At 44.6% G+C, this 27,285-nt stretch overlaps 1 protein-coding gene across 1 annotated transcript in view; it reads right to left on the reverse strand.

Annotated features, from left to right (window-relative positions):
• The window catches only part of LTBP1 (latent transforming growth factor beta binding protein 1), a 57,074-nt gene that overhangs the window by 10,587 nt on the left and 19,202 nt on the right, over positions 1-27,285 (reverse strand). Inside the window, exons 6-32 of the mRNA XM_078858187.1 lie at positions 26,362-26,580; positions 23,579-23,940; positions 23,211-23,313; positions 14,444-14,521; positions 13,924-14,046; positions 12,330-12,491; positions 11,686-11,868; positions 11,149-11,171; positions 10,865-10,904; positions 10,203-10,301; positions 7,819-7,953; positions 7,268-7,393; positions 6,965-7,093; positions 6,496-6,618; positions 6,227-6,346; positions 5,994-6,119; positions 5,717-5,839; positions 5,484-5,600; positions 5,154-5,279; positions 4,772-4,894; positions 4,071-4,202; positions 2,555-2,680; positions 2,284-2,427; positions 1,481-1,657; positions 1,083-1,169; positions 838-966; positions 421-561 (exon numbers count right to left, since the gene is read on the reverse strand). Of these exons, the coding sequence (XP_078714313.1) occupies positions 421-561; positions 838-966; positions 1,083-1,169; positions 1,481-1,657; positions 2,284-2,427; positions 2,555-2,680; positions 4,071-4,202; positions 4,772-4,894; positions 5,154-5,279; positions 5,484-5,600; positions 5,717-5,839; positions 5,994-6,119; positions 6,227-6,346; positions 6,496-6,618; positions 6,965-7,093; positions 7,268-7,393; positions 7,819-7,953; positions 10,203-10,301; positions 10,865-10,904; positions 11,149-11,171; positions 11,686-11,868; positions 12,330-12,491; positions 13,924-14,046; positions 14,444-14,521; positions 23,211-23,313; positions 23,579-23,940; positions 26,362-26,580 (3,576 nt within the window). The remainder of the gene's footprint in view (positions 1-420; positions 562-837; positions 967-1,082; positions 1,170-1,480; positions 1,658-2,283; positions 2,428-2,554; positions 2,681-4,070; positions 4,203-4,771; positions 4,895-5,153; positions 5,280-5,483; positions 5,601-5,716; positions 5,840-5,993; positions 6,120-6,226; positions 6,347-6,495; positions 6,619-6,964; positions 7,094-7,267; positions 7,394-7,818; positions 7,954-10,202; positions 10,302-10,864; positions 10,905-11,148; positions 11,172-11,685; positions 11,869-12,329; positions 12,492-13,923; positions 14,047-14,443; positions 14,522-23,210; positions 23,314-23,578; positions 23,941-26,361; positions 26,581-27,285) is intronic.

The following is a 27,285-nucleotide window of genomic DNA, read 5'->3' on the forward strand; positions in this document are numbered from 1 at the left end:
AAGTTGCCCATTAGAGGCAACGTGAAGCATAATGACGCACACCGAAAGAAGCCCTCCGTTACTGTCCCACGACAGTCTCTCAAGTAGGAAACGACACGATTGTGACTGAACACACCGCATGTGTGTGTGTGTACAGCAGTAACTGCTCTGTAACACCCTCGGCCACATTTCATGATTATGTAAAGTATGATAAATTAGATGTTTGAACGAATCCAAGTATCATCCTATTGTGGCAGAAAACATGTCTGCGATTCACAGGGTCCAATTTGCTAAAGAGCTGTGATTAAAGAGGCCCAATCCAACAAAAAACGAATTACAGTTGGGATGCTGCATATTAATACAAATAAGTAATATCAATAAAAAGGAAATATTTTACTTTAATAAGACATAATGGGAGATGTGTTGGAGAGTCATGCATACCCAGGAGGCCGGAGCTGTTGACACAGCGCTTGCCATTGGAGTCCAGGATGAGGGGCGGGCGGCAGAAGCAGTCGAAGGAGCCCTCCGTGTTCACGCAGCCCCCTCCCTCGCAGCTCCACTCGTCCGTGCACTCGTCCACGTCTATACAATGCACCCGCCACACAAGCCACCGTTGACCACACACACGCAGTAAGCATCGCGTGTTACATCAAAGGCCACTGCTATGCACAGCAAAAGACATAAAAACACAACGGCACACTCAATTGTACACGAGAATGCAACGCACGCGCTGCTCATGCGGAAGACACTGCCTTTATGGTCAGGCTTTGGCAGCTAATTGTAAATCATGTTCGTGTATGTGGGGAGTGTTTTTTTGTTGTTGTTGAGGAGGGTGAGCATGGCCAGTGCATCCATCACCGAGACACTCCAGTTTCTGCCGGTCGTAGTAGAAGCCCGACTTGCAGAAGCACTCGTAACCATGCTCCGTGTTGTGGCAGGTGCCACCTTTGCAAATCTCCTGGCCGAACAGGATGCATTCATCTGCATCTGTGGAGCCAAAGCAGGGTTTTCAGCCAATGAATCCTTAGAAGCCTACAGGCCAACATGCCCTTACCCTCAGTGTTTTGTTAGTTTATGTCGTGTCACTCCTCGAAATTTCAAACCTTTGAAATCTTGGGGGATGGTGTCATACACTATATCTTCATTTGGAATGAATCCTTTTCCATGAGGACAAAGGGTCTTGAACTCCACTGAACAAAACAAACAGATACACGAATTTAGTACTAAACCTTTTCAGAATACTTTCAGATTTAAATAAACATACACATATGCTAAATCGTAAAAAAATGAACAGAATTGGCCTGATCATGCATGGCAGAAACCACTTTCCCACCGATTTTATTTATATATATAAAATATATATCTGCAAATAAGGGCAATGCCACTTTCCCCCAAAGCTCAGTGAAAAATACCTTTCAGCCAAGACACAAATCAGAGCACTCATGTTAAGGTTTGAAGTTTCGAATTAAAAACATCGGCCACAGCCTTGTCCGGCTTTTACCTGAGCCAAGGACGGGGCACGGGTAGATCTCACAGTTGTCACCCCAGCCCGCGCCAAGGGTACAGCAGCACTCGTGCCGCGTCAGATTGACGGCCAGAACGTTGTCACAAAAGTTGGCATCGTTGAGGTTGACGTAGCATTCCTTGGTCTCCACGCCCGGCGCCCGAGAGTCCACAACTGGGAAGCCACAAACCGGAGTTAGACATCACTCTCTACATGCACAGCTTGCCTGATGGCAAGTGGAGCAGGAATCTTTTCAAGCAAATGCAAGCCAAAATAATAGGTAACATGGACTAATAGATGGCCTATGTGTCTCAGGCTGGCTGATATGAGTTTAACTCTAATGGAACTTTAATACGTGCTGCATTAGCACTCTGGTGAACTCACTTCAATGATTTATTAAAAGGTACAGCTTTTACACTGTGGTGATATCACTAGAGGGCCTGCCCCTCTTAGAGTCGCATTATATATTTTGTTCTCATCACCAAAGCTTCAAACTCACGCCACACAACCTAGGACACAGGGTCTAGTTTGTATAGCTACTAGACAAGAGACATTCGCTTTTTGAGTTTCATCTTCCTTGAGCACGATGATCTCTGCCAAACCTTTTACGAGACAATGTTTTAATCAGCTTAACCACATTTTAGTTGATTACTGGAAACAAATAAAGAGTAATAATGTGCATTAAAATAGGATGAGGTGAATGTGGTACAGAAAATACCGACATTTGCACAATAACTGACACGTGCAAAAAACGCATTCATATTTAGGCCAAGAGAGAGAGAGAGAGCAGTGGGACATACTTGAATGGCGATCAACACACTTTCCAGACATGGTGTCAAACTCCTTGTGATGTTGCTGACAAATGCACAGGAAGGAACCTTCCACGTTCTCACAGAGGGCATCGTCGCCGCACACACTGCTAAACATCTCGCACTCGTTCACATCTGGAGGGGCAAGGGGGAGGGAGAGGCACGTCACAGCATGGTCAGCTGTGGTCGATCGCGCTGGACGAAGAGCACGTGCAATGGGCTGCGCCAACACCTAACGAATGCTAATTGGTAACACGCATACCTATACATTCCTGGCCATCCTGAAGGTCATGGTAGCCCTGGTCACAGAGGCATCTAAATGAGCCTTCTGTGTTCTCGCAGAATCCGTTACGGCCACACACTGTGTCGTCCAGGCACTCGTCAATGTCTGCACAACAAACGAAAGGAAATAAAATTAGCTCTTATTGTGATGCTTGGCGGTCCCTTCTGTGGCACAGTAACACGAGTGCAAGGGTTACTCTCTGGTGATGGTGGTGAGCCGTAGCATTGTCATAAGTAACACAGTACAGCTGTGTAAGTAGAAAGTATTGTTGTAATAAATCTGGATTTGATGTAATGCATCCGTTCCAGCCAGAGAACGCGCACATAAAAGTGCTCTATTTTAGAGCCATAAACACGCCAACTCTTCCACTGCGGCTATAACGCATGATTCAGGAGCTCTCATTTGGTAACTTCACTTTACCATACCCTCTCTTAAGTAGCATCACAGCTTCACTCTGGACTGCTTCGAGAAAAAGGGAAATATTGCATATCTGGCTCTGAGATAATTTTCCAGACCCACCAGACCTCAAAGCTGTCCGGCTTTCATTTTTATCATGTGCCTGCATGCGGTGGGCCTATGTTGCATCCTATATGGAGCTGCCAACATCGCGTTGTGAGACAGGCAAACACTGCACTGTGTTTTAAGCTTTCTGTAACCTGCACAGTGACATGAACCTGCAGTGTGCTGTCAAGGGTAAGAACAGGAATTCAGATGTAAAATTACATTCACCATAATCTCACAGCTTTGTTGACGTCACTAATATAGTACATTTCATAAAAATGGCATCGATTGCTAAATATATCCTACATTTAATCTGACTTAACACGCAGGTACTCACACCCAACATTAAGATGCATAATTGACATTTGGGTTAGGCAATGTAATGATCTATTAGATACAATTTGGTTATTGAATGGTCTACATATATTTTTTGTGTGATCGATGCAATTGTTACACAATAAAACGTTCTTTACACCTATCATTAAATGCAAAGCTAACTGTAGACAATTGAGCATCATCAGTGGTATTTTATCGTTTATCAGAATGCCCAGTGAAGAACAACGATGAAAGAACACAAAACCATTTGACCTTGTCAGCAAAGAGTTCAAGTTATAAAACGTCCATATGCATACACCAACGTGGGCCAGGAGGGTAGTGTGGCATGCAGTGCGAGTGTGAATTAACCATGTGCAGTTTAAATGTGCCCCTTAATTAGCAGTGACAGAGGCAAGGGGCTCGTCAAAGGTAGGCACTCCGTACATCATACTCTTGGTTCTTTCGGTAAAGTCACGTAGGTAAAGAAAATAAAGTAAAATATAAAAATAAATCAATACTTTCAGATGCAACCCAAGCGTCCGTCAGCAGGTGGGAACAATCACAGCAAATTTTTTTTTCTGAAATAGGCCAAAGAGCTACAATCGCGGTCCATTAATAATGTGCGCGCGTGCTTTGTGTTGTATTGGCCCTGCAACACACACGTGTGTGGTGGACCCACCTTGGCACTCGGCTGTGGAGGAGAGCCTGTAGCCCCGGTCGCAGGCTTGCACGCAGCGGTACGAGCCGTGCGTGTTCTCACAGCGCCAGGAGCCACAGCGGTTGCTGCCAAACTCCGCACACTCATCAATGTCTGCAGGGGGGAAATGAGATCAGCAGAAAGCTTAGTCACTGATTACCAGAATATGATACACATTTGCGAGGCACAAAATAATGCATAGCATTAAAACCCGATGCTTACGCTCACCATACATCTATGGAATCATCCGTGGTGATAATTGATTATTTTCTATTTGTGTACGTTGTGCGTATTCATTCATGTAAACCCTGCAAACAAGAGAGGCGCTAGATTCACCACGATGTTAAGAACAGGAATTGATCCTCGATTCGAATCGTGACTCCAAATTGTAAGTATTCTTTTAATCACAATGGAGGAGAATTGTTACATGCATATAAGTTCACATCTGAAAATTGCTGTTATATAAAGGGCTCTAAATAGGGTAGTGATGCATTTCAGGAAAGTCCACAACAATTTACAGAGGAAAATATAACAAAACATCAATTGTATTTTATTTCCAATAACAAGTGTTTGACAGCTTAATTGTATAACATCACGAAAAATAATTGCCCTGTTTATATTCAAGGGCTCGGTGCTGCGAAGACTGCAGATGGAGGATGTTGTTGGCTGTGCTAGGACCTCACCTACGCAGGTGTGGGTGCCTGGATTGAGGCGCAGGCCAAGTTCACATTCGCACGTAAACGAGCCCTCCGTGTTCACGCACTGCCCGCCAGGGCACTGCTGCCCCTCCGAGCACTCATCCACATCTGTACAAAACCGGGTGAGAGTCAGGGCTGCCCTACCCCACCAACACGAAAAATATACTTTTTAAAGACCTCCCATTTTGCTTAAAGAGTTAAAGCAGTGTTTAATCACAGACCACAAAAAACATTACCACTGTCACATTTAACATTTCCTTGGTTAAATATATGTACAGTACTCGGCAATTTTTTTATGGAAAGCCCTCGTCTACAGAACTCTAGGTCAGAAGGTGAACCGAGCTGCAGGTGTTCCACTGCCACATGCCTTTGCAGAAGCGTCCGTTGGCAGAGGATTTATAGCCATGATGGCACACACAGTAGAAGGAGCCATCGGTGTTGAGGCAGTCCCCATGGGGTTCGCACAGAGACTCTGAGAGGCACTCGTTAATATCTGCCAGGGGGCAAAAACATTGTGGAGGTGTAAGGAGATGAAGGTGAGTACACTTTGTGCACCTGTGCAATTAAAAAACATGAAGGTCAATCAAAATAAAACATTTTAGAATGAAAATATCTTTGCATGTACACATTGTATAACTTCTACACATTTCCCAGTTTGAAATTGTCTTTGCAAATGAAAGGAGTAAGGTGGCTTTACCGGTGCAGCGCTGGTTGGCTGTTAGCTCGTAGCCGGCAGGGCAAATGCAGGAAAAGGAGCCAGGCAAATTCCGGCACTCGCCGTCCTGGCAGGCTCCCGCCCTGCACTCATCCACATCTCGCGTCCAAACACCACCCAAAACAACTTCAAGTACAACTCTGGAATGGAACATTTTAAAAATATATCATCGGTCAAAGAAGTGCATACCCCACGACACTCCAACCGGCTTATACCTTCACACTGGTCCCCGCCACTGGACAGATGGTAGCCGGGCTGACATTCGCACAGGAAGGAGCCCCGAGTGTTCACACAATCTCCGCCTCCACACACAATCCCATTCTGACACTCATCAATGTCTGCAGGCAAAAAAAAACCACACACCACACGCTGCATGAATGCCCGGCCTCTTACCGTCATCCCAACTGCAGTTGTTTTCGCACGTATAAGTAGAGAAGATAGTCAAGTGGTGTTACGGAGAAAATAAACCCCCACCGGTCTCCAGTCCCGTACCTTCACAGGCCTTGCCATTGGAGGTCAAGCGGAAGCCGGTCCCACAAGGTGTGCAGGAATAAGAGCCTTCCGTGTTGGCGCAAATCCCATTGCTGCACACGTTCCCGTCCGCACACTCGTCGACATCTGAAACACAGCACCATACAGGAGCAGGGGCATGTCAGCGGACTACCGCGTGGTTAAGAAGGGCCGTTGCAGTGTAAATGGTGCCGTGGACAGTGTGCGGAAGGTACCGATGCAGTGACCATTGCGGCCCTCGAAGCCGCTGGGACAGCGCACGCACTCGTAGGAACCCGGCTTGTTCACACACTTGGCAGTGGGGCAGGTGTTGGGGTTGCGGCACTCGTTCACATCTGCGGCAGTGCAAGGGTCATAGGGTTTGGGTGACTGGACGCAGCTGACATGTGTGCGGGTGCGGTGCTCCGATGCCGTTTTCACACAGGCCCTTATCAAGTTGTTTCATTCGACACAACACGGCAGGCTGTCGGGGCTGAAGCCTTACCTTCGCACTGGCCACGCGTGTTCATCACGTGTCCCGCGTCGCAGAACTCGCAGCGATACGATCCGGGCAGGTTGATGCAGCGGCCACCAATGCACTTGTTCACCTTTAGACATTCGTTGATGTCTGATGGAATTAAATGACAGTATGGAATTCGCTCAAATTATTCACCACGTTTATGCAAGTACTTTCAAAATATATTGAATAAGGACCGAGCTAACTAAACACAAACATAACTTAATATCTCCTGATGACGATTGCTTGTGTTGCGATCGAAACGTCGTAGTTGCTTGCTATTTTTGCTATTTTCTTTGAACCTATCTACGTGACTTTACCGAAAGACCCAATAATACAACATATTTTTCTTGAATTTCAAGCAAATCTTTTTTTTTAAGGGATGTCATTAAGATGCAAAAGGTTGGGATTTTGTTTTGTTTGGTTTGGCACTGCAAGTTTCAAACAGTGAGCATACCCTGGCAGGTCTTGAAATTGTTCCGTCGGACGGGCATGTAGCCATGGTTGCATTGGCAGGCGTACGAGCCAGGTATGTTGATGCAGCGCCCCTTGCCTTGGCATGGGTCAGACATGCACTCGTCCACTTCTGGGCAACCGGGCAAACAGGTGGACAAAGCAGGTGAACATTCGTGCAGTGGCATAAACTGAAGGCAGAATTGATTAATGTGCCGGTCAGGTGAACGTTCATGCAGTGGCGTGACTGAAGGCTGAAATGACGACTGTGCTGGTCGAAGTACTTCTGAGCGACAGATGAGACTACCTTGACACTCTGCTCCAGAGTCATCAAAAATGAATCCGGGTCTGCAGATACAGCGGAAGCTGCCAATGACGTTCTCACACCGCCCGTTGGCACAGAGCCGTGGCACCGTGCTGCACTCGTCAATATCTACAGTGGAGGGGGAGGAGGGGGTAGAGGTAATGGGCCAGACACAGGGTCCGACACAACAGCCACAGACTTAGCCTGCATTCAATACTCATTTGCACTTCAAGCAGCACGCTCGACAAAGATTTGAAACACAGTAATGCACGCAAAATATAATATTCTTTGGGTCTTTCGGTAAAGTCGCTTAGACAGGTTCAAAGAAAATAACGAAAAACTACGACGTTTCGATCGCAAACACAAGCGGCCGTCTCCTGAAGACTCCTGAAGACGACCGCTCCTGAAGACGACCGCTTGTGTTGCGATCGAAACGTCGTCGTTGAATTCCTGCAGTCACGAAAGCTTTAAGTCAAGCAAAATATAATGTTGAGCAAACTAGGACCACATCACATGTGTTAGAGTGACTACTGGTGGAGCAGAGGATTGCGTACCGTCACAGCGGCCCAGCTGCTCGTTGTACTGGTAGCCAAAATGGCACGTGCAGGTGTAGCCCACATCCAGATTGTAGCACTGGCCGGGGCCGCAGATATTCGGACGCAGCAAGCAGATATCCGACTCCCTCGGGCCTGCAGCAAATCAGCCACCACACAAATCGTTAGTCAGCGCCGTGTTTTTTATTTACAACCAAGTCAGAACCCATTGAGATAGATCGCCTGGTTTACGAGGAGAACCTTGGAGGGTAAACAAAGTATTAGAGTATTACAAAGTATTACATTGATTTATCATGCACAAGAACGTTAAACACAGCCATTTAAAAACGAATTCTAATTGATCGCAAAAGTGTTGAGAACGTCGGTGACATTATAAGCAAACATACTTTGCTTTGACAACCGCACTTTAAAATGGTTGACAACACAGCCATAAACTATGTGATGATGGTGACACCCGGTCACACAGGTGGTTACGGATAGTCATTTAAATAGTTTTATGGTTGCTGCCCTGAAGCTGTCGTAGCAGCGACAGAAAAATGGCCCCAAAAACCAGAAACCTCTTCAGAGCTGCGTAAACAGATCCATAAGGAAGGAAGTAACAATGACGAAAGTAATTTGTAAATATTTTTTTTTGAATGCACACACGCAACAAACGAACAACTCAACCACAACACAATGCACAATTACGGGAGGGGCGTAGAGACAAGCTACAATAACAACTTCACGGATAACTTACATATTGAAACCTAAAATTACTCTGATTATGCTGCCTGATGTGGTTTGCACGAGGACTTAGGGTAAACGTCACATGTGTGAGATACAATGTCATAATAGATGTATGAAAATTTAGCACGTGTTTTTGGCGACGACAAATTTGCTTTTTGTTTGTTTTACCAGTGGCAACTCGCAATCGTATTCTAAGCAACACCCATGGAAAAAGAATAAGGGCAATTGTCCAAATCTTTGATATCAAATTTGGCAGTTGAACTAACAGGTGGCATTAGCTGTAAGGTATTTCACAGACTTGCATGAAAATTACGGCATGGCAACTAAGAGAGTGATTTTACATAACGAGAGTAGAGCCACGTTTTACATCGAATTTGCCGAGTGAGAATAAGGACATAATGTACGCATTTCTTTTTTTAAAGCCATTTTACTTAATAGACTGGTATAATATTCATACATAGGGGACTCCAGATATTGGGCAATTCTCGGTGTTGGCTCAATGCCTGGCTGCCTTCTCGTTTGTCTGTGGTTCCCTAAGCCATTTTGCGATGTCATTTGCATGAAGAACGCCATGTTAAACTAAAAACTACATAAATACAAAAATATATAAGTAAATTAAAATCCTAAATACTGTTTTTTTGTAGATATTATACATTGTAGGATAAAGCTAATGCTGAATCCACATACACACAAAGACCCCCGTATATTCACAAACTGTTGAGGCAAGTGCTATTTGTGAGCACCTATGAAGGCTGGCCCGGCACACAAGGGGGTAGATGGCCAACACCATGCTTGGCCACCTTTGTTTCCCCAGTGCTGTTTACACAATCCTCCATGTACTCATATAAGGCTGAGACGAGCGACGGGAAGCCCAGGACCGATTTATATATTCGCCACTGATATTGGTCGTGAGCGCGAATCTAACTGGGGTCGCCGGGTTTATTGTGAAATGTGCGGACCACTGCATGACCAATCCACACACACACGAAACAATAACAAAGATCCCCCATATAGCCTTGACAGACTGCTGGAGCAAGTCCTGCTAGTGAGCACCGATGAAGGCCAGAACGGCGCATGAGGGGGTGGGTGGCCAACACCACGCCCGGCCACCTTCATCTCTCTCGTGGTGATGTTTACACACCACAGGTAACTCACTTGAGGCCGTGTCGACCTAGGGGAGGCCCAAGACCGGTTCAGATAATCGCAACAGGTTTTGGATGTGAGCAGGAATCGAACTTGGGCAGGTCCAAATTCGTTACACAGAGCGCTAACCACTACACTAGCACTCCCTATGCACAAAAGATCCCCCCAGTATAGCCTTAACAGACTGTAGGGGCAAGTGCTGTTAGCGAGCACCTATAAAGGCCGGCACGGCACACAAGGGGGTGGGTGGCCAGCACCACGCCCGGCCGCCTTTGTCTCCCTAGTGGCGACGTTTACACATCGCACCAGGTACTCATTTGAGGCTGAGTTGACCTAGGGGAGGCCCAAGACCGGTTCAAATTATCGTTACTGGTGTTGGCCGTGAGCGGGAATCGAACCCAGGTTGTCAAGTTTGTAGTGCAGCGCGCTAACCGCTACACTACCGCTCCCCCCATACACGCACGCAGACACACAGACATACACAGACACACAGACACACGCATTCCCTCTTCCACCTGTGTCAGGCTCCTCGGGAGTAATGATGCTTAGTGCGTTTTTCTTCGTGGTCACCTCGGGGTCCACCTGCTTCGGTGCCACAGTTGAAATAAGCCGCTCTGATTGAAGAGATGGGCACGCACACACACACACAAATCAAAGTGCTGCCTCAAGGGATTCTGGGAAAAAGACGACCAGTTCTAGATTCTAAAAAGCTGATGACAACCAAGCACACAAATACACGTGACATCCTGTTAACAGATCTCTCTCTCATTGCTACACAAGAGTTACACACAAAAAAAAGTTATCCGCCGAGTGTTATCGCAAACTGTTGGGTAAGGTACATTTCCAGTGCAGCACGATTGCATGACGGATGCAGGATGCATATTTCTTCCCCGCTAAGCCACAGTTTGAGCCATAACACGTTCAGCAAAGCGTGAAGGCCCTGCCTGGATCAGCGAGTGTGAAAGGCTCTAAAAAGGCAGATTCTTTTGGAGGGGAAAGTATTTGGTGACCACGTTTCGCTCAGCACTCGCCGAGCAGACGTGCGCCTGACGGCACCCGTACGTCGCTGGCTATTTCATAGCTTGACGACATGGACCGGATGACAGCGCACAATGAGATTGCATTCCTGCAATGATGTGTAAACTTACAAGGAGCAAAATAACAAAAAATATCAAACCTTTCATTTGTATTGTGGGTTCACGCTGGGGTGGCGTTGTCTGAAAGCAAAGGAAAATTGTTATTGCATGAAAATGTTCAAGGCGCGCATATTTATAGGTAACATGAAAATCATGTTATATTAGCATTAAGATTTGCGCAAGCAATGATAATACATTCAAATCCCTATGTAAATCAGTCTGTGATGTGCATCTGGTCGGATATTTACTTTCCGACATTACCTTCACATCCAAACATCTCACATTTAATGTTTGTATGTAAATAAAATACTTAAAAAAATCTTACCATTGCTTCCCTACGTGGAACAGCTGCAAGACAAAAACACAGAAGCCTGCTGTTTTACAAATCATAACCTGCATTCTCGTTGCGGTGTGCTCTACGGAATTTAACTAAACTTGAACTAAACTATTATAGCTCCTTTTCAGAAGCGACCTGGCCCCAAACGACAACTCAACGAAGTGGCTTATCATATGGAAATATCAGCCAAATACTCGAAGGTTCTTAACCTTTGCTGCAGCCTTGCACCCCTTTGGTTCTCAATCGTAAAAACATGTTTAAAGTTAATAAATACACAGGTTTGATGAAACAAAGTAGTTGTACGTACGTGTTCATGATTAATTTTTGTTTCGATGATTTATCTCCAAAAAACATTGGCATGTCTCGCACCGCCAGAAAGGGCATCTCGCACCCACAAGGGGGGGGTCCCGTGCGCCCCAGGTTAAGAACCTAAATGTGGAGGGACCCTACGACGCATGACAATGCCGAGCCGTATTGTGTAATAGAAACATTCGCAAGGGGCAGAGGGGGGGGGGGGTGTCTCACGTGCGGTGAGAGGTGGAGCGGCGGGCGTGGGCCGGGTGGTCGGTGCCGGCAGTGGCGGTGCCTCGTTGGGAACCGTATCATCGGGCCGTGGAGGGTGCAGCCAGATGGTTTCCATAACGACAGGGTCGGGATTGCGGTGGTAGACCAGCCCCGGCCCCGCCGGGCAGATCTCAACGTAAGCATCTGTACATGCAGCATGGCAGAGGAAGTCAACGTAAAGGTTTAAGTGTCCCAGCCGTGGTTTGAAATCGATCTCGGATGCGTGTGCACGAAATGCAGCATGTGGACCACTGTACTAACACTCCACCCGTCTTATCATAACCTGTTTTATTTATGATTTAGTTTCTGCATGTGGAGCGAAGCGGATTCATATTTTCAAACTGTTAGTCAACCTAATTTGAGGTGTTATAATGCGAACATTTTAGATTCAAACATTTACAAATTCACCCTCAGTCTTTGACACACTGAGACTTACTTTTTTCCCCTATCATAGGATATAAGACTTAATCCTTCTGAAACCGTCTTTCAATAGGCATCAAGACACCCACTTGCTCGTGCACTCGCAGCCGTGTGTGGCACGCTCCATGCGCATGTTTGCGCGTGTGTGTGCGTGCTCACACGCACACACACACGCACGCACGCACCTGAGTTTTTGGCGGGACAACGCTGGCAGTCGGAGCCCCAGGCCACACCCACGGAGCAGCAGCACACGGGCCGCGACACGGGCACAGGCAGGGGGTGCTGGCAGCGGTGCTCCACCACCATGTGGAAACACAGCTCCTTCTCCTCCGCCAGCGCCTTGTTGGCTGGGCACAGGAAAGGGTGGTGGGGTTAGCACTCGGTAATTAAAAACCAGGGTAAATGTGAAATGTCACCGTGATGGATGTGGCAGGGCCAGTTACTAAATGTGCTACACGAAACGAGCAGCGTGGAGAGATGAATTCGAGTGCTTCAGGTTGTTTTTGGATAACGGCAAGTGTTGAAGACAAAGGAATCCTGTCGCAATTATGTCAGCGTCATTCACTGTTTATTGTCGTGGTTTTCTTCACGTAGTTTCACATCACGTCAAGGGCCATTTGATGGTGATGGTTAAAGCAGCTGCTTGTCCTGTGTGATGTTTGAGGTGTGCGCTTTGCTGATGGTTTCTCTGTAAAAGGCGCATTGTAAACAAACGAACTATTAACAATGGTTGCGAGCTTGTTAGCGGCTCAATATTCCCACTTCAGGCAATGACTTAAGTCACTACCATTACGACTAAAAATAATGTAGCGGTGAGTTATTTTCAAACCGCGACCAGTGTGAATGTCAACACTGACACGCATGCAAGTACACTAAGTAAAGTTATTTTTTTCACGAGGTTATTGTTTATTAGTTTGTAAATTTTAAGGTGAAATGAATTAACCATTCACCGTAAACCTGAAGGAAAACTACAAATCAATCATTTTTGTTTATTTTGGAGTAAGTAAAACACACTTATGCATAATTATTATTTTCAAACATTTCATGATGGAGCACACCAATACATTTAGGAGTAAAAATCTTCCACGCTAAATGATGAAATTATGACTGCACTCGATCAAATTGTAGCCTAAATATACAAAACACTGGCCCCACTGTTTGTGGCTGAGATATACGTCCAAATACTCGACACGCCATCAATGTTACAAGTCAGCTTAAAGAGCCAAGTCAGAGGAGCTCATGCAATGAGAAAGACATTGAGATGTGTTTCAAGCGGTCTGAAAGTCCAAGTCAATCAAACGGCATTCACACATGTTGCATCCAACTTCCATAAAGAAATTGAATATCGGACTGCCGTTCTTACACGAACAAACTCTCCCTCAGAAATATGAGCGAAACCTATGCAGTCTCACAGGAAACACAGTTTTTTAAAGCATATTCTTTACAATGAATACAAAAATTCCATAAATGTATTTACGGTTGTAGACAATTAATGGCGATGTCAATCATAACAGTGATGTCTCTTGAAAAAAAAGATTTGCGTTAATGTTCACATTATGAGGTGCCGTAAAAGCATGTTCAATTTGCTGGGCAATTCATTTTGAGAATCAGGTTAAAATATTAAATTTTAATATACACAAACTATGAAATGCCAATGTTTCAGTTTTTTTACTGTACGATGTTTGGAACATTATTTCAGATAGTGTGACGACTCGGACGATGGCACGTGTGCCTCCCCGTGAAGCCTCAACGAGCATGTGACCTCGAGCGCAGACTCACATATGCAGCGGTTAGTGGTGGAATCCAGGGTGAAGCCCGACTTGCAGATGCACCTGTAGCTGCCTTGGGTGTTGAGGCAGTCGGCATTGGGGCATGCGCCCTGGATCAGGCACTCGTTGATATCTAGAAGCACGGTGGGGAAGACAAGAGTGAACTTCCGGGCGCTTGGCTGTGAAGCAGCCCATCTGACGCTAGCTAATAAATCGGACCCAAGAGAAACACAGCTATCACGAGATAAGAATTTTCCATAAACTTCCAGCCAAGCCAATGAAAATGGTGTTGACCGGAATATCAATTATAGGAGTGAACATCTCCAGAACACATTAAAAGCAAATGACCACCTCGTTATCACAGGAAACACCAGATGATAAACTACGAACCGGACAGGTGATGCACACAGGTCTGCGACTAATACTGGCACCGCACTGCACCGCTAGAGCGTCGGTGATTTTGTCGGTGAGAGCGCTAGTCTGTGGCAAGAGCAGCGGGGGCAGTGTACGGCGCAGGCACGTGCACTCACCTCGGCACTGGGTCGCACTCTCCCTCTTGAAGCCCTGTCTGCACTCGACCATGGCACTGCTCCCAGGCTGTGTCTGAACTGCGAAAAAAAATACAAAAGTCCAACATTTGAGGAAAAAAATTTAATCGTCCCTTCATTAGTCTTCCTTGCTATATCAAATCCAACAATTATACTTACCGTATGACAGTCAAAGCCAAAATGTCCCCTTGCACATAGGAGTGTATAGAATGTCGGCCATGAAACTGTGATGGTGCCACATTCCACATTACTATGACAGGGGGCAGGATAACTCAAAAACACGAAGCAACACTCGAATTCAAGCAGACTATATGTGCTAGAAGATAATTAAAGCAAGACATATTTCCTTGGTGTGTTTTTTTGCACAATCAAAATTAGTGAGCAGTATAATCGCAGCAGTGAACACTCTGAAGGGATATTCTAAACTCAGGCCACTCAACAACATAGGAGAAAAAAATAGCAAAGTAACAAGGCGGTCGCTGAATTTTCCATGATGATAATCACAGCTCTCTCTTTGCCAAAGACATTCCTTTCATTTATGTTTACTGTGGTAGGTTTAAAAGGGTGGTGGCTACAGACTTGGACGTGTGGTTGAAGCTGCCAGAGTGAGATTATCCAGCCCTTAAAACCAGGCTGGCCAATGCTTCGTGGAATGTGTGAAATTGCAAAGGTCTACCCACTCAAAACTTTGCCAGTTAAATCCTTAGAATATTCATTTGAAATAAATTCACCATTTGACATAGACCACCTATATATACACACTGCAGTAGGTGTTTTAACCATTTTTTATGTTAAAATATGCACAACAATTAGTACGGTTGGTTATGTACGGTGCGAGAGAAGTTCAACATACATACACATATGGTGATTGCATATGGGCATCACTAATAAAATAAGATCCATATAACTAATATATTACTAACTAGCTTTACTACCCGGCTTCGCCCGAGACTTGGATTCTTGACTTGGATTAATACACGGCCTACGCGGAGGGTGGGGGTGGGATGCGTGACGTCAGCAGGCACACTGCGTGACGCTGCTGCATGCGTGTGACATCACATGTGACGTCACCGCTCACTTGCCGTGCAAAATATATCCATTATTGCGCCCTCCCCCCCGAAAATACAAAAGTCTATTTTTATACTTTTTGCATTGTGTACAGTCTGGAAGCTACCCACGTGCCAAATTTCAAGTTTGTTGAATGTTGGGAAATATGCTAAACATTTCGAACAGACACACATATTCACAAATTTCCCTTTTGTTATATTACTAGTATACAGTCATGAGCCATTCAGATGGCATCCGAGGCAGCAGTAACGTTCAGCTTGAGAAAATCTTTGATGAGTCCAGCACTTAAGGATTTAATAATGATCAACATTGAGAAGTCACAATATGTCCTGCAAGTGTTCCACTGAGCAGTTTTTTTGTCCAAGCTGTCCAATGCATGCACAGAGGGGGCAACAACCAGGATTTCCGAGTGCCCTTGCCTCTTTGCATAAGTAGATCTGCATGAATAGAGCCAAATCACGTCGCCGGTGCGTGCACGACGCTGCACTCTTGATTGGGGAATGCGTACCCTGCACCTGCAAACCCCACTGCTGCTTTACCGCATGGAAACTGGCAGAGCATTTTGTCTCAGTCACACGGGGGGGCCACTTAGCGCCCATCAATGCCTCCTTGCTCTGCCACCCATGGCTGTCAGGCACAGGCTGCGACAGAGAGATGCGCCCCTTCCGCGTGTTGACTTTCCTCCTAGGACAGCAAGCGTGCGACTCCAGCGGTTTCCGAGCCATGCCACTGCTCCTGACCCACGCCTTTCGGCTACATCTGTCACACTGTCCTGTGAAGGACCGCCACCTCTGTGCTTCACACTTGCTAGGCTCTCAGTGTTTCGGCGAACACGAAGGAGAGCGCTGGAGGATTAACACCTCTAATCGAGCCTGGAAACAGAGCCATGCGTCTCGCTCGTACTTGACACTTGCGCCGCTAAGCGGGATCTGCCAACTAGGCTGCAGAAACATAATCGGCTTGATGAAATTGCATGCCTGTGGCAGGCAAATGACCTTCATGAGCTATGTAGCTCAGCAGTAAACGACAGAAAATACAGATATAAATGTATACTCGTGCTGGCTGTGGGTTCCAAAAGATGCATTCAGATAAACTGTTAGATGCCGAAATGGAGTGAAAAGTGCTGTCACTCCATTCTGCTCGTGTGGGACCGCATTGTCTTTGGCGCCACGCTCGTTAAAGTTTTCCGATGGCAAATTTCCTTTGGTAAATACCACTTGCCAGCCACAATGTTCTTTCTTTGTCAACAGGAAATATTATGATCGCAAGATGGCAAGTCCAATTGTCATCACTTGTGCACGGCAACATCCATTTTTAACCGACACGCAGCCAGAGCTGTCACCACTCATAGTTCGCATGGGGACATCATCTTCAAACTCAGGCTTGACAAGAGTCATGTGGCTTTTACGGCCAAAACCATTCCACGCCTGCATTGCAGAGGCTCGTTCCTCTCTCTTGCCAGTTAAATCGGGAAACAAACACGACCGTCCAGTTATTATCCCAGCAGCATGGAAACGTGCGACACGTTACCGAGTGACATTGCTACGCACACGGATCAAAGAAATGCAAGCACGGCCGCTTCGTATCACAACACACAAGTGAGAGAAGCAACCTTCCCCATGAGAATTGCATAATTTACCTTCTTAAAGAAAATAAATAACCCAACTTTTGAAGAGTGATGCCTTCTTAAGGTAACCATAACATTTCAAGAAGTAATCTATCTTACAACACTTCGGGGATATATCTCTTCATACTGTTCACTTTCTGGATTTCCAACCGTAATCTTTTTTTTCAACAGCCGTTGAAAAAAAAAACAATCTTATTTTTGTTTGCAGTGAGGCCATCAGCGCACTGTGTGTACCTGACAGGAGACGGATGACTCAGAGATGATCCCACAACACACTGGAATGCTCTGAGTTACCTTATCACAAGGAGGTGCGCTACGGGGCAATAGGTTTGAGACTGTGACAGCAGGTGACAAAGCAAGCCAAAACTCGGCTCTTTTTCTTTTAGGGCATGTGTACGCGGAGGTGCGCTAATCCCAAACGTAAAAGCTGACAGAAGAGAAAGGCGGCGCACATTTTAGGATGGCCTTCAATGAAGAGGGTACGAACGCTGCACAAGTCCGAGCGTGAAAAGAGCTGTGAACTTTGGACCATCCATCACTGCTATGACTCCTGGAGGAAAACTTCTTCTTCTCTGGAAGGTCAAAGGTAAGTGTGCAACTCTGCATTCAATAAACCAGACGAGTTGTTATTGAACGCCATCTCGACACCATTTCAACGGGAAAGGCAGATAGAGGCATGCAGGATGATGGTGGCAGATTCCTCGTAGAAAATTATGCAGGTTTGAGGCAAGTGGGTACTTATCATAAAACATTCTAAAACATTCATCTTTTCTTTGCATTCTCTTTGAAATTCTGGAATGCAAACGTTGGAAAATCGTTGCAGGATAACTTCATAGCAGGGCCATGTAAAAAAACGCTTCATGAATTACACGATTGAGTTCTCCGCTGACATTGTTGGGGTTATCCTTGTGGAGCCATAATTTGATGAGGATTTTATTTTTTTCTCAGCTCTCCAGGGTTCATGAATCACATTTACTTTGATAGAAAAGCCAAGCAGTTTTTCATGCCCGTCAGCAACACTACAAAAAAACCCACTCCAACTCTATAGGAACCTATATACTTCCATTGAATCTTGCGGGCATCATTAACCTCATAACTGTGGCCACCGCAGCCGTCGAATCAAAATGAGTGGACCTATTTACTAAATGTATACAAGCAGACATTAAATATATGATATTGAAGCCCAGAGACAAAACTGATTTTAAGAACTGCAGAACCATTCGCCTCATAACACATATATATAGATGGTTCATGAAGATAGTCGAGAATTTAACAATGATCGATTGAGAGAACAATCTCTCCTAAAGAAGAACCTGGTTTGAGAAAATGTGTTTGTACTATTGACCCCATATATACAAACAATCAAATTATAGAAAAGACCAATGAATATCAGCTAATATCATGCTGAGCTTATGTAAACTATAAAAGGGGATTTGGTGGAAACTGGGAAAAAAAGTGAAACTACTCCTGATCAAGTATAGATTAAAGTACAGTATTTTGTATCATAATCAATCATAATCCCAAATAGGAGCGCCTACTAAATGGGATCAATGTATTTATTAACTAGTTTCGCTAAACAATATGAAATACAGCACATGCTGGAACCTTAGTGCTGTAATGTATGTAGCTTGCTGCGTTTATAGATGGTGCCGGTTTGAAAACTGAAGTTCAATTCAACCACTGTCGCTGTAAGATGACTGTGGGGGAATAAAAAAAAAGTGCGTCATCTGCTGTAAAGTGAACAATACCCTGTGCCATTGGATGTAAAATTGTTCCATTGCATACTGATGCCAAAGTTCAAACCTTGCATTGACAATGACTAAAACAATATTGATGTGCCATTTCTACGTAATAAAAATATGCAGATAATTATCTGTGTGCATGTCAAAAATAATAAAATCGCGTCGTTGGGAAAAATATAGGGAACAAAGTAGTTAAGCAGACAGTCTCCTTCACATATCCATCTCTCCACAGAATAACAAAAATATTTTTTACACAACTCATGTTCTTCTGGGGATGTATAATTTCAGCGGCATCGATTCAGTACAAGCAAACTCTGAACGAGTTTTGACATGTACATATCTATCTGTCATTGCAACTCCTATTCGGCCACTCAACCAACTTCTAAGAATGAAATGTCTTTTAAGAGCTTAAGATAAGTAGTTTATGCAAACAAGGTCAAACTTACTAAAAACAAGATTGATCTGATCATTTGACTTATTAGCCTCAGTGCTGCTTATCGGTTATATCATATGCAATAACCCAGCGTACGTACAAGCCCCGTTTTAATATCACACAATTAATTGGGACAAATATGGGTGCTTTTGCAACCGTTAGATTTGCAAAACAATGTAATCTTTAACATTATTTGTACAGGGAATAAACTCCCGATAAGTAATGCATTACCATTGAATCTCTCCGCGTTACCCACTAGCCCTGTACAGTATATAAAAGGGTTATTTTAGACGCTCTACACATGTTGTGTAAACAACGAGACCTTGTCAAACTAAATTCCTTTGCGATCCATCTGTGCAGACGACACGCGCGTATGCCAATGCTTTCATTTCTTAGCGACATTCAATTACCAAATAGAATGGCCGTAACTCCTGCCAGCCTCGACTCTTTAAACAAAGTAAAGAGATGACATACAACTACAACTTTATGTCTCTAAATGAAAAGCATGTGTCTCTGCTCCAGCTGTTGTTTATGCGCTCGCAAACCATGTCTGTTTTTAATGTTAAACTGCAATTCTGCCACATATGGCCCAGCGGCCGTCCAGCTTGGCTCATAAACCGAACACGGGTTTATCTGTTGGCAATCGAACGCACGCAAGAATGACTGCATATCTTTACGAGTGTATATATAAAACTGCTGGCGCTTGTTAGCCAGAAACAAGGGCATAAAAACGTTTCTGATGAAATGGGAAACATAATAAGCCCTCCCCCTCCAGCACCTCCGTCTCAACCCCTTTTCGCACCAGAACTGGCTTTCTGACAAGACGACATCCCTTGCTGTGGTCTGGATGAAGCTGCGAGACAACCCTGGCTGTCATCATGCTGCCAATCAAGGGCTTGGCCCACCACCCCTCGACATAGGGAAATTTGGCCGCCTCTAAAAATGTCCACGCGAGACACATAATCAAATTGTGCACATTACACCAAGACAACGACGGCTGGCAGGTAAGCATTAAACACAACTTCCATATGCCTATCCATCTCTACGGGGGGATAACACGCGTAACGTTACCTTATAAGATCCTCACTGTAAAACACACACAAGTACAAGAAATGAGAACCAAATGTAAAGCTGTAATAGAGTTGTTCGTCGTGCAACCTGCTTGTGGATTCCTTCTCCATAAATCATCTACAGTGGAAACGTTAAGCGACCGTGGCTTACCGCCAGCACCGGCCGATTACCGTACATGACACACATTCACACACAATCCCTCCTCTCACGAGTGACACAAACCCTCCACCGGATAGCATTCACGTGCGGTGATCCAAGAAGTGCCCAAACATGGATGACAGTGGCCCACACAGCCACAGGACACCAACGCTGCGGCAGTCGATCAGTATGGCCTCGCACAATATATCCAAGTGCTAGGCACTGGTAAGTTGACTCAGCTGCGTGTTTCATAATCTCTATACATATATGTAATACTGCCCACTATGTTTTATGAAAGCACACGGGATTAATACAAATAAAAGTTGTAAGTAGAATCCCATTTTGTTTCCACAAGAAAAGAAAATTAAAAAAGATGTATCTGCACATGTATATACGTTTTAATTATTTACTTGTGGAAACAGAACTAGGGTCTCCTTACATATGGTATTACCATGAACGTTCTGCAGTCAAGCATACCGAGGTCACATTGTTGAACATAACCGACCAAGGGGAAAGTAGTCAAGGATTTTATGCAACTGAAAGCTGGTCTCCAGCCATACATACCACGGATACAGAAACACCGAAAGAGTGCAGTCAATAATTTACAGGCCTTTCCAATCCACTGCTGGATGAGGGCCTCCCATTGCTTCATCAGTCAAAGGGGATTGTTTAACCACACTACACGACTGAGCAGTTATGGGTGAGCGTGAAGGGGAGAAAGGCCCGGGGACCAGGCCACACTGAAGTTAGTCGTGGTCAAGAGTCAAACGCAGGTAGCCAGGGATACTGCACGAATCATTGCACCACCCAATCCATATCCCCACGTATCGTTTTCATAAAGCTACATTCTGTATGGAGTGACATTCATGTCATAATGTATGGCTAAATACTGACAAAATGCTTCAACAAGTTACATTAGCCAAACCACAGGGTCAATTGTGTCACAATATCGATGAGCACTGATAAAATGACTATCTATAACATTTTTGAGTGTTCGCCCGCTGTTAACGTTTAATATTCTGCCTTTGAAACACTTGGACCACTCGACATGTGACATGTGTTTGCCGAGACTACCTATTAAGAAAGCGTCGTACCTCCTTGGGTTGTGTGTCCCCCCCCCCCACCTCTCATCAACCAGGACACGTCGGGTACATGGGCCTGGCGGATATTCACGTGGAGTTGTGTCTTTTTGTCGCTCAACATTCTGCAGAATGGCCTTTGTTTTTGTGTACTGCAAAAATCTAATACAAATGTTCTTTTTTTATAAAAAGGAAGGGTCGCACCCAGAGTGCGCACCTAGGAATTCAACATCAGACCTGGTGTGCCATGGACCTGACATAAAGCTACCAGCTGAAAGTCTTTTACTATTTTTTTTTAACTGTATAGCTCTTTTTCAGAAACGATCTGGCCACAAATCACAGCCCAACAAAGTGGCTTTTCATGTGGACATTTATAGCAGCCAAATACAAACGCATGTTTATAAATATGGAGGGAAAAACCGGAGGGCCCGTAGAAAAATCCACGCGACCACGGGGATAACATAGAGGCTTCAGGGTCGGGATCCAACCCGCGAAATTCTGCATACCAAGCGAGGTAGTTACTGTGTGGCATGGTGCACTTCATGTGGATAAACTTGGCTGTGAGAGCGGTCCCACTTGTTGAATTTAAACATGTGTTGTTGATACAACTCTCACCATATTTTCCATTTGCAAAGCTATGCATGGGCAGGTATGTAATATGTGAGCCCTCTTGTGTGTCAGTCCTATATTGTGGCAATACGCAAAGAAAGGGTGCAAGACCTACAGTTAGTTTGTTTATGATATGATATGGAGTAACACTTTAGAACTTAAAAAAATCCTGTATTTGAAGCCGAAATTTCGTCTGAATTCCACACATGCATTGTGCAGGTGAACTCACAGAAAGGCAGGTCCAGACATGTGAAAAAACAGTCGGAAAGAAACGTGCAAAATTCCCAACATATACTTGGCATGGGATAAACATTTTCATCTGTAGCTGCTAAGAGAAAAGTGTTGCATTTATGATTGAATAAAACATTCTGACTTATAAATAAGAATACTGCATTTAACTGAAATAAATGCTAGTAATTGTTTAAGAAAATGTTTTCCTTTGTACCAAAAGGGAGGCTTTTGAGTATGAAAAGCAAGGGTTTGTTTAAAAAAAATGTTTTACCATTTCTCTAAAAAGCCTTTTGAACAAAAGTGTACACTTATGAAAGCGCTGTTACATAAACACGACTGGAGTATGAACAGGTAAGGCTCAAGACTTGGGCTGGAGATATACATTTAAAATGTTTGTGTTCGACAGAATGTGCAAAGGACATCAATTTAATGTTCTGCTTGTGAATAAATTAAGGTGCATCATCCCTTCCAAACTTCTGTCACACCTTCGATAATCACAAACTCTCGTCTGAGTGGTGAGAAAAAATCAAATCAAATGCAAAGTGCCAAGTGGTTAGCAACAAGCAGCACTAAGTATAATAGATGACAGATAATACCATGTCAAAACATGCCAAAACATGTGCAGCCCACCATACATTGAACATACTGACGAAAAGCACACATTGGTGTGGTTTTGCACAGTTGGTGAACAAGGGCGAGTGGGATGGACAGCGGCTGGGCAGGCCTGCACCAGTGCGGGGGAGGAGCTCACCGGCTGTGGCTGGACACTTGCTGCACTTATTGAAGCCCCAGGAGCTGCCCACACTACCGCAACAGTCCTCCTGCTTGAGGAGGCCCGGCAGTGGTTTGCCGCACTGCAATAAAGCATAACCATCTCAGTGGGGGAGGAGGCCATTGGCACAATAACAGAGGGGAAAAAAACTGGTGTTTCGAGGAAGTGTACATTTTATTTTCCACCTGTGCCCGTATGTGGTTACGGTTGCCGATTTCGCTGCTGCAATTGTACAACATACAAGATGGCCTGAATCTGCATGCAGACGCACACATTAAAAATGCCCGAAAAATAAGCAAACACAACAACGTACACACGTTGACACACAAACACACAGCAGAGCACACCTGCTGCCCTGGGTTGGTCTCCTGGAAGCAGCGGCCAAGCGGCTTGGGCTGAGGCCTGGGCTGGGACGCAGGCTGCTGTATCGGGTAGGTGTACGTCTGCTGTTGCTGCTGCTGCTGCAACTGCGAATGGTGCGGAATCTGCCCGTGGCTGTGGCTTTGGCTGTGACTTTGGCTGTGACTTTGGCTGTGACTTTGGCTGTGACTTTGGCTGTGGCTTTGGCTGTGGCTGTGACTGTGGTGCTGGTGGTCCCGCTTGTAATGATGGCCTGGGCCCGTCTCGACGCGCGACACCTGGTGCACCTGCACGGAGGCCGCCTGCGGGTGCCGCACGTGCACGTTCGCTACACTCGGCGATATCTTCACTGCAAAACACAGGGCAAAGTTCTAGGTCAAAGGTCTATGTCACGGTGACACACACACCGCATAGCAAGCATGAATAGCAATCACAGTGCTGGGTTATAAATGCACGATGCCGAAAATATGCCATGGGAAAAATGCCTTCTCTAATTGGAAATAAGTGCCTAACCTGACACTTCATTTACTTCAAAATAGTAAATAATAACCACAACATTATATAGACACATAAGCGGTATAAGTAATATATATGATTATTGTCAAACAAAATGTTATATGTTACTGCCTTCCATAGCTAGAAGATCATAAATCAGAGGCCCATAAATTCCCCAATGACAAGCCTCTTCATTGAAGCAGTAAATTCTCTTGAGGTTCAATTCCTCAGTGGATTTTATTGCTTCATAAAAAAAAGTGTGATGCATGTTGATTATTATGCATAGTCAAAAAAAAAAGATTTGATATATAATTATCATTCATAGACTTGTAAATGTTTTATTATCATTCCACACTATTTTAATAATTCTAGATTTGAAGCTTTCGTGACTGCAAGGATTCATATTCTTAGGTTTTTTTCGGTAAAGTCACGTAGGTAAAAAAATAATTTGAATTAATAAAAAATAAAATAAAATAAAAATCACGACGTTTCGGAGGCAACACTGAAGACGGAAGCTTGTGTTGCCTCCGAAACGTCGTGATTTTTATTTTATTTTACTTTGATTAATTTTAATTTTTTTACCTACGTGACTTTACCAAAAAAACCTAAGAATATTTTAATAATCCCTACTCTCTGCAATGTAGTAATGATTGCAAACTTTACTTTAAATAATACCATAAGAGCTCTGCCAATGAAAGGAGGCTCCTCAAGTTTTAAGAACCATGCATGCAAAGCCATGAAGTGCTCTTTGCTTTCTGTTGCACTGCCAGTGGCGGCCTCAAACAATGCAGCTGCTGGACCACCACCAGTGCATCCTGGGTCTGTGAAGACATGGTGCTCAGGCTCGCCAGCCTTATCCCCTGCGCTTTACCCGACCACATCATCAATAACTGTGATGTGGTTTATCATTCTAAGGTCTTCACTACGACCACATTTTATTGGATTTTGTGGTGGTTAATTTATCATTGGGCTCTAAGTTCAGATAAATCATATCTTTGCCAACTTTCTTTGACCATTGGACAGCTGGGGGGGGGGTGGGTGGGGGTGGAAACATGGCATGAATTTAAAATGTGTCCCTTGGAATTGTCAGCACACGCCTCTAACATTACAGAAGATTTTAATGAAAATGGCACCGACATCAAATCCACGAATCAAATTTTCAAAAGACTAGCCAACAGAGAAAGGAAATTAAAAAGATGCCGAGCTATTGATATACAAGCTAGTCAGGACTAATTTAGCTGCCAATCCTTCAACAGGTTGGCTATGACTTTCACTGGATTCATATTTAAAAGGCAAACAGGTTTCCCTGCTATTAATGAAAATTAATGATGTTAAGAACCATCGTGCTCTGTGGAGCAGTGGTGAAAATTTATAAACAAAATGGGTTCCCAGTGGTTAAAATGTGATGCAGCATTACGAGATTTTAAAGGTATTGTTCTGCTCTTTGTTTGAGTATTTTTTTTGGGAACTTGATGTTTTCCAAATACTTGACTGTATGCTACTTTACAGGCCTCCGAAATGCCATGGACCTAAAACTAATGCGATCTCATTGTTCTGTATATTGTTGTTGTAAGAAAATAAGCCTCAAGCATATTGTTACAAAGAAATAAAGATCTTACTTACATTTTAGCTTAAATATTTGCAAAAACAATTCTTTATTACATGCAACCCAAGATTTAAAACATGTTTAATATGTTTAACACCACAATATCTTGTATAATTATAATACGATGAGTCATGCCGGCATAGGGCATTTCATGAACAAATGTTAGACTCACAAGCATGCCTCATGATAGATACCAACAAATATAACCCACATTAAATGATTCACACATCAATAACCATATTACCACGTGGCTGTCCATAGAACTTGTAAAATGAAAAACCAACACCAAAGTTTACACGACAACATCACCCTTTTTTTGTTATATTGTTGCGTTGTTACGTATGTAATAAAATCTACATATATCCTTTAAAAAAGTAAAAAAAACTCCCACGTTTAGTAACAGTCAACAAGGTTCTCAGGCAAGCTCGCTGTCTAGGCTGCTGGGATAGTAAACGTGATGGCGGTGGGCGGCCTTTTGCTTGGTGGTGGCCGCGTGGGGAGGAGTGGGCCGCACATGAGCAAGGGGCCCCACGCCACGGTATAGCGGGCTAGCGCGCGTTCCGCCCACCACGTGGGGGTGGCGTAGGCGACCGTGGTGGGGATCGCGATGTGCAAAGGGGAAACGGTACGCGTCCAAACGCAGGCGGGTCAGGCGCAGGTTGACGGTACCGTGGGTAGCAGCTCCGGCGTGCACCCCCGACACGGGGATGGAGAAGGTCGAGTGAGTGAGCGACACGCCCTGGCCGCCCGCCACTGCCCCCTGCTCCTCGGAGGCCCTGGGCGACTGCACGGCGATTTGACAGAACTTCCCCGTGAAGTTCGCCGGGCAGCGGCACTTATCCCGTGTCTGACAGCTGCCCCCGTTCCGGCACGGGATGGGACACACCACTGTGTGGGGGTACAAGCAAGGGGTGTCCAGTGCTCACATTTTTTTCCATCACATCAACAGCAGCAACAAACGCAAGTGGTTCTGGCATGAAGGGCTACAAAACTACTTTGGTAAAAGCCTATCACCCAAATGACTCAAAATGCACCCGATCTCACCAGATCTGGGTGCATAAGCAGGCTTGAGCATGAATGGTGCTTGAGCATGAATGGTACAATGCATGTACATGCACCGTACATACATTGTACATGCACCGTACATACATTGTACAAGCACCGTACATGCAGTGTACAAACACCACGTTGGCTCCTCCCTGCCCAGCACCCTATATAAAAAACACATGTATTGAATAGCTCTCTTCACACGCTACAGTAATTTTACTGGAGCAGTTACACCTGATGATGGAGGCTTGTGTTGCTTCCGAAACGTCGTGATTTAATTTAGTTATTTTCATTTATTATTATTATTCTTTTTTTACCTACGTGACTTTACTGCAAAAAACCTAAAAATATGAATGATTTACAAGAAAGTTTTCAAAACAACTAGTTTAGTGATGGCCAGCACTGGTGTATAACACATTCCTCTGCATACTTATTATCTGTTAAACCGCTTGCACGTGTCACCGAGAACTTGAAAACTTTGTAACACTATCAAACTTGAGACACAAGCTCCCACTGCAATGGGTTCCCACATTTTCTATTGCACAA

This window comes from Lampetra fluviatilis, chromosome 7 (assembly GCF_964198595.1).
Source record: "Lampetra fluviatilis chromosome 7, kcLamFluv1.1, whole genome shotgun sequence".
In the NCBI taxonomy this organism is placed as follows: domain Eukaryota; kingdom Metazoa; phylum Chordata; class Hyperoartia; order Petromyzontiformes; family Petromyzontidae; genus Lampetra; species Lampetra fluviatilis.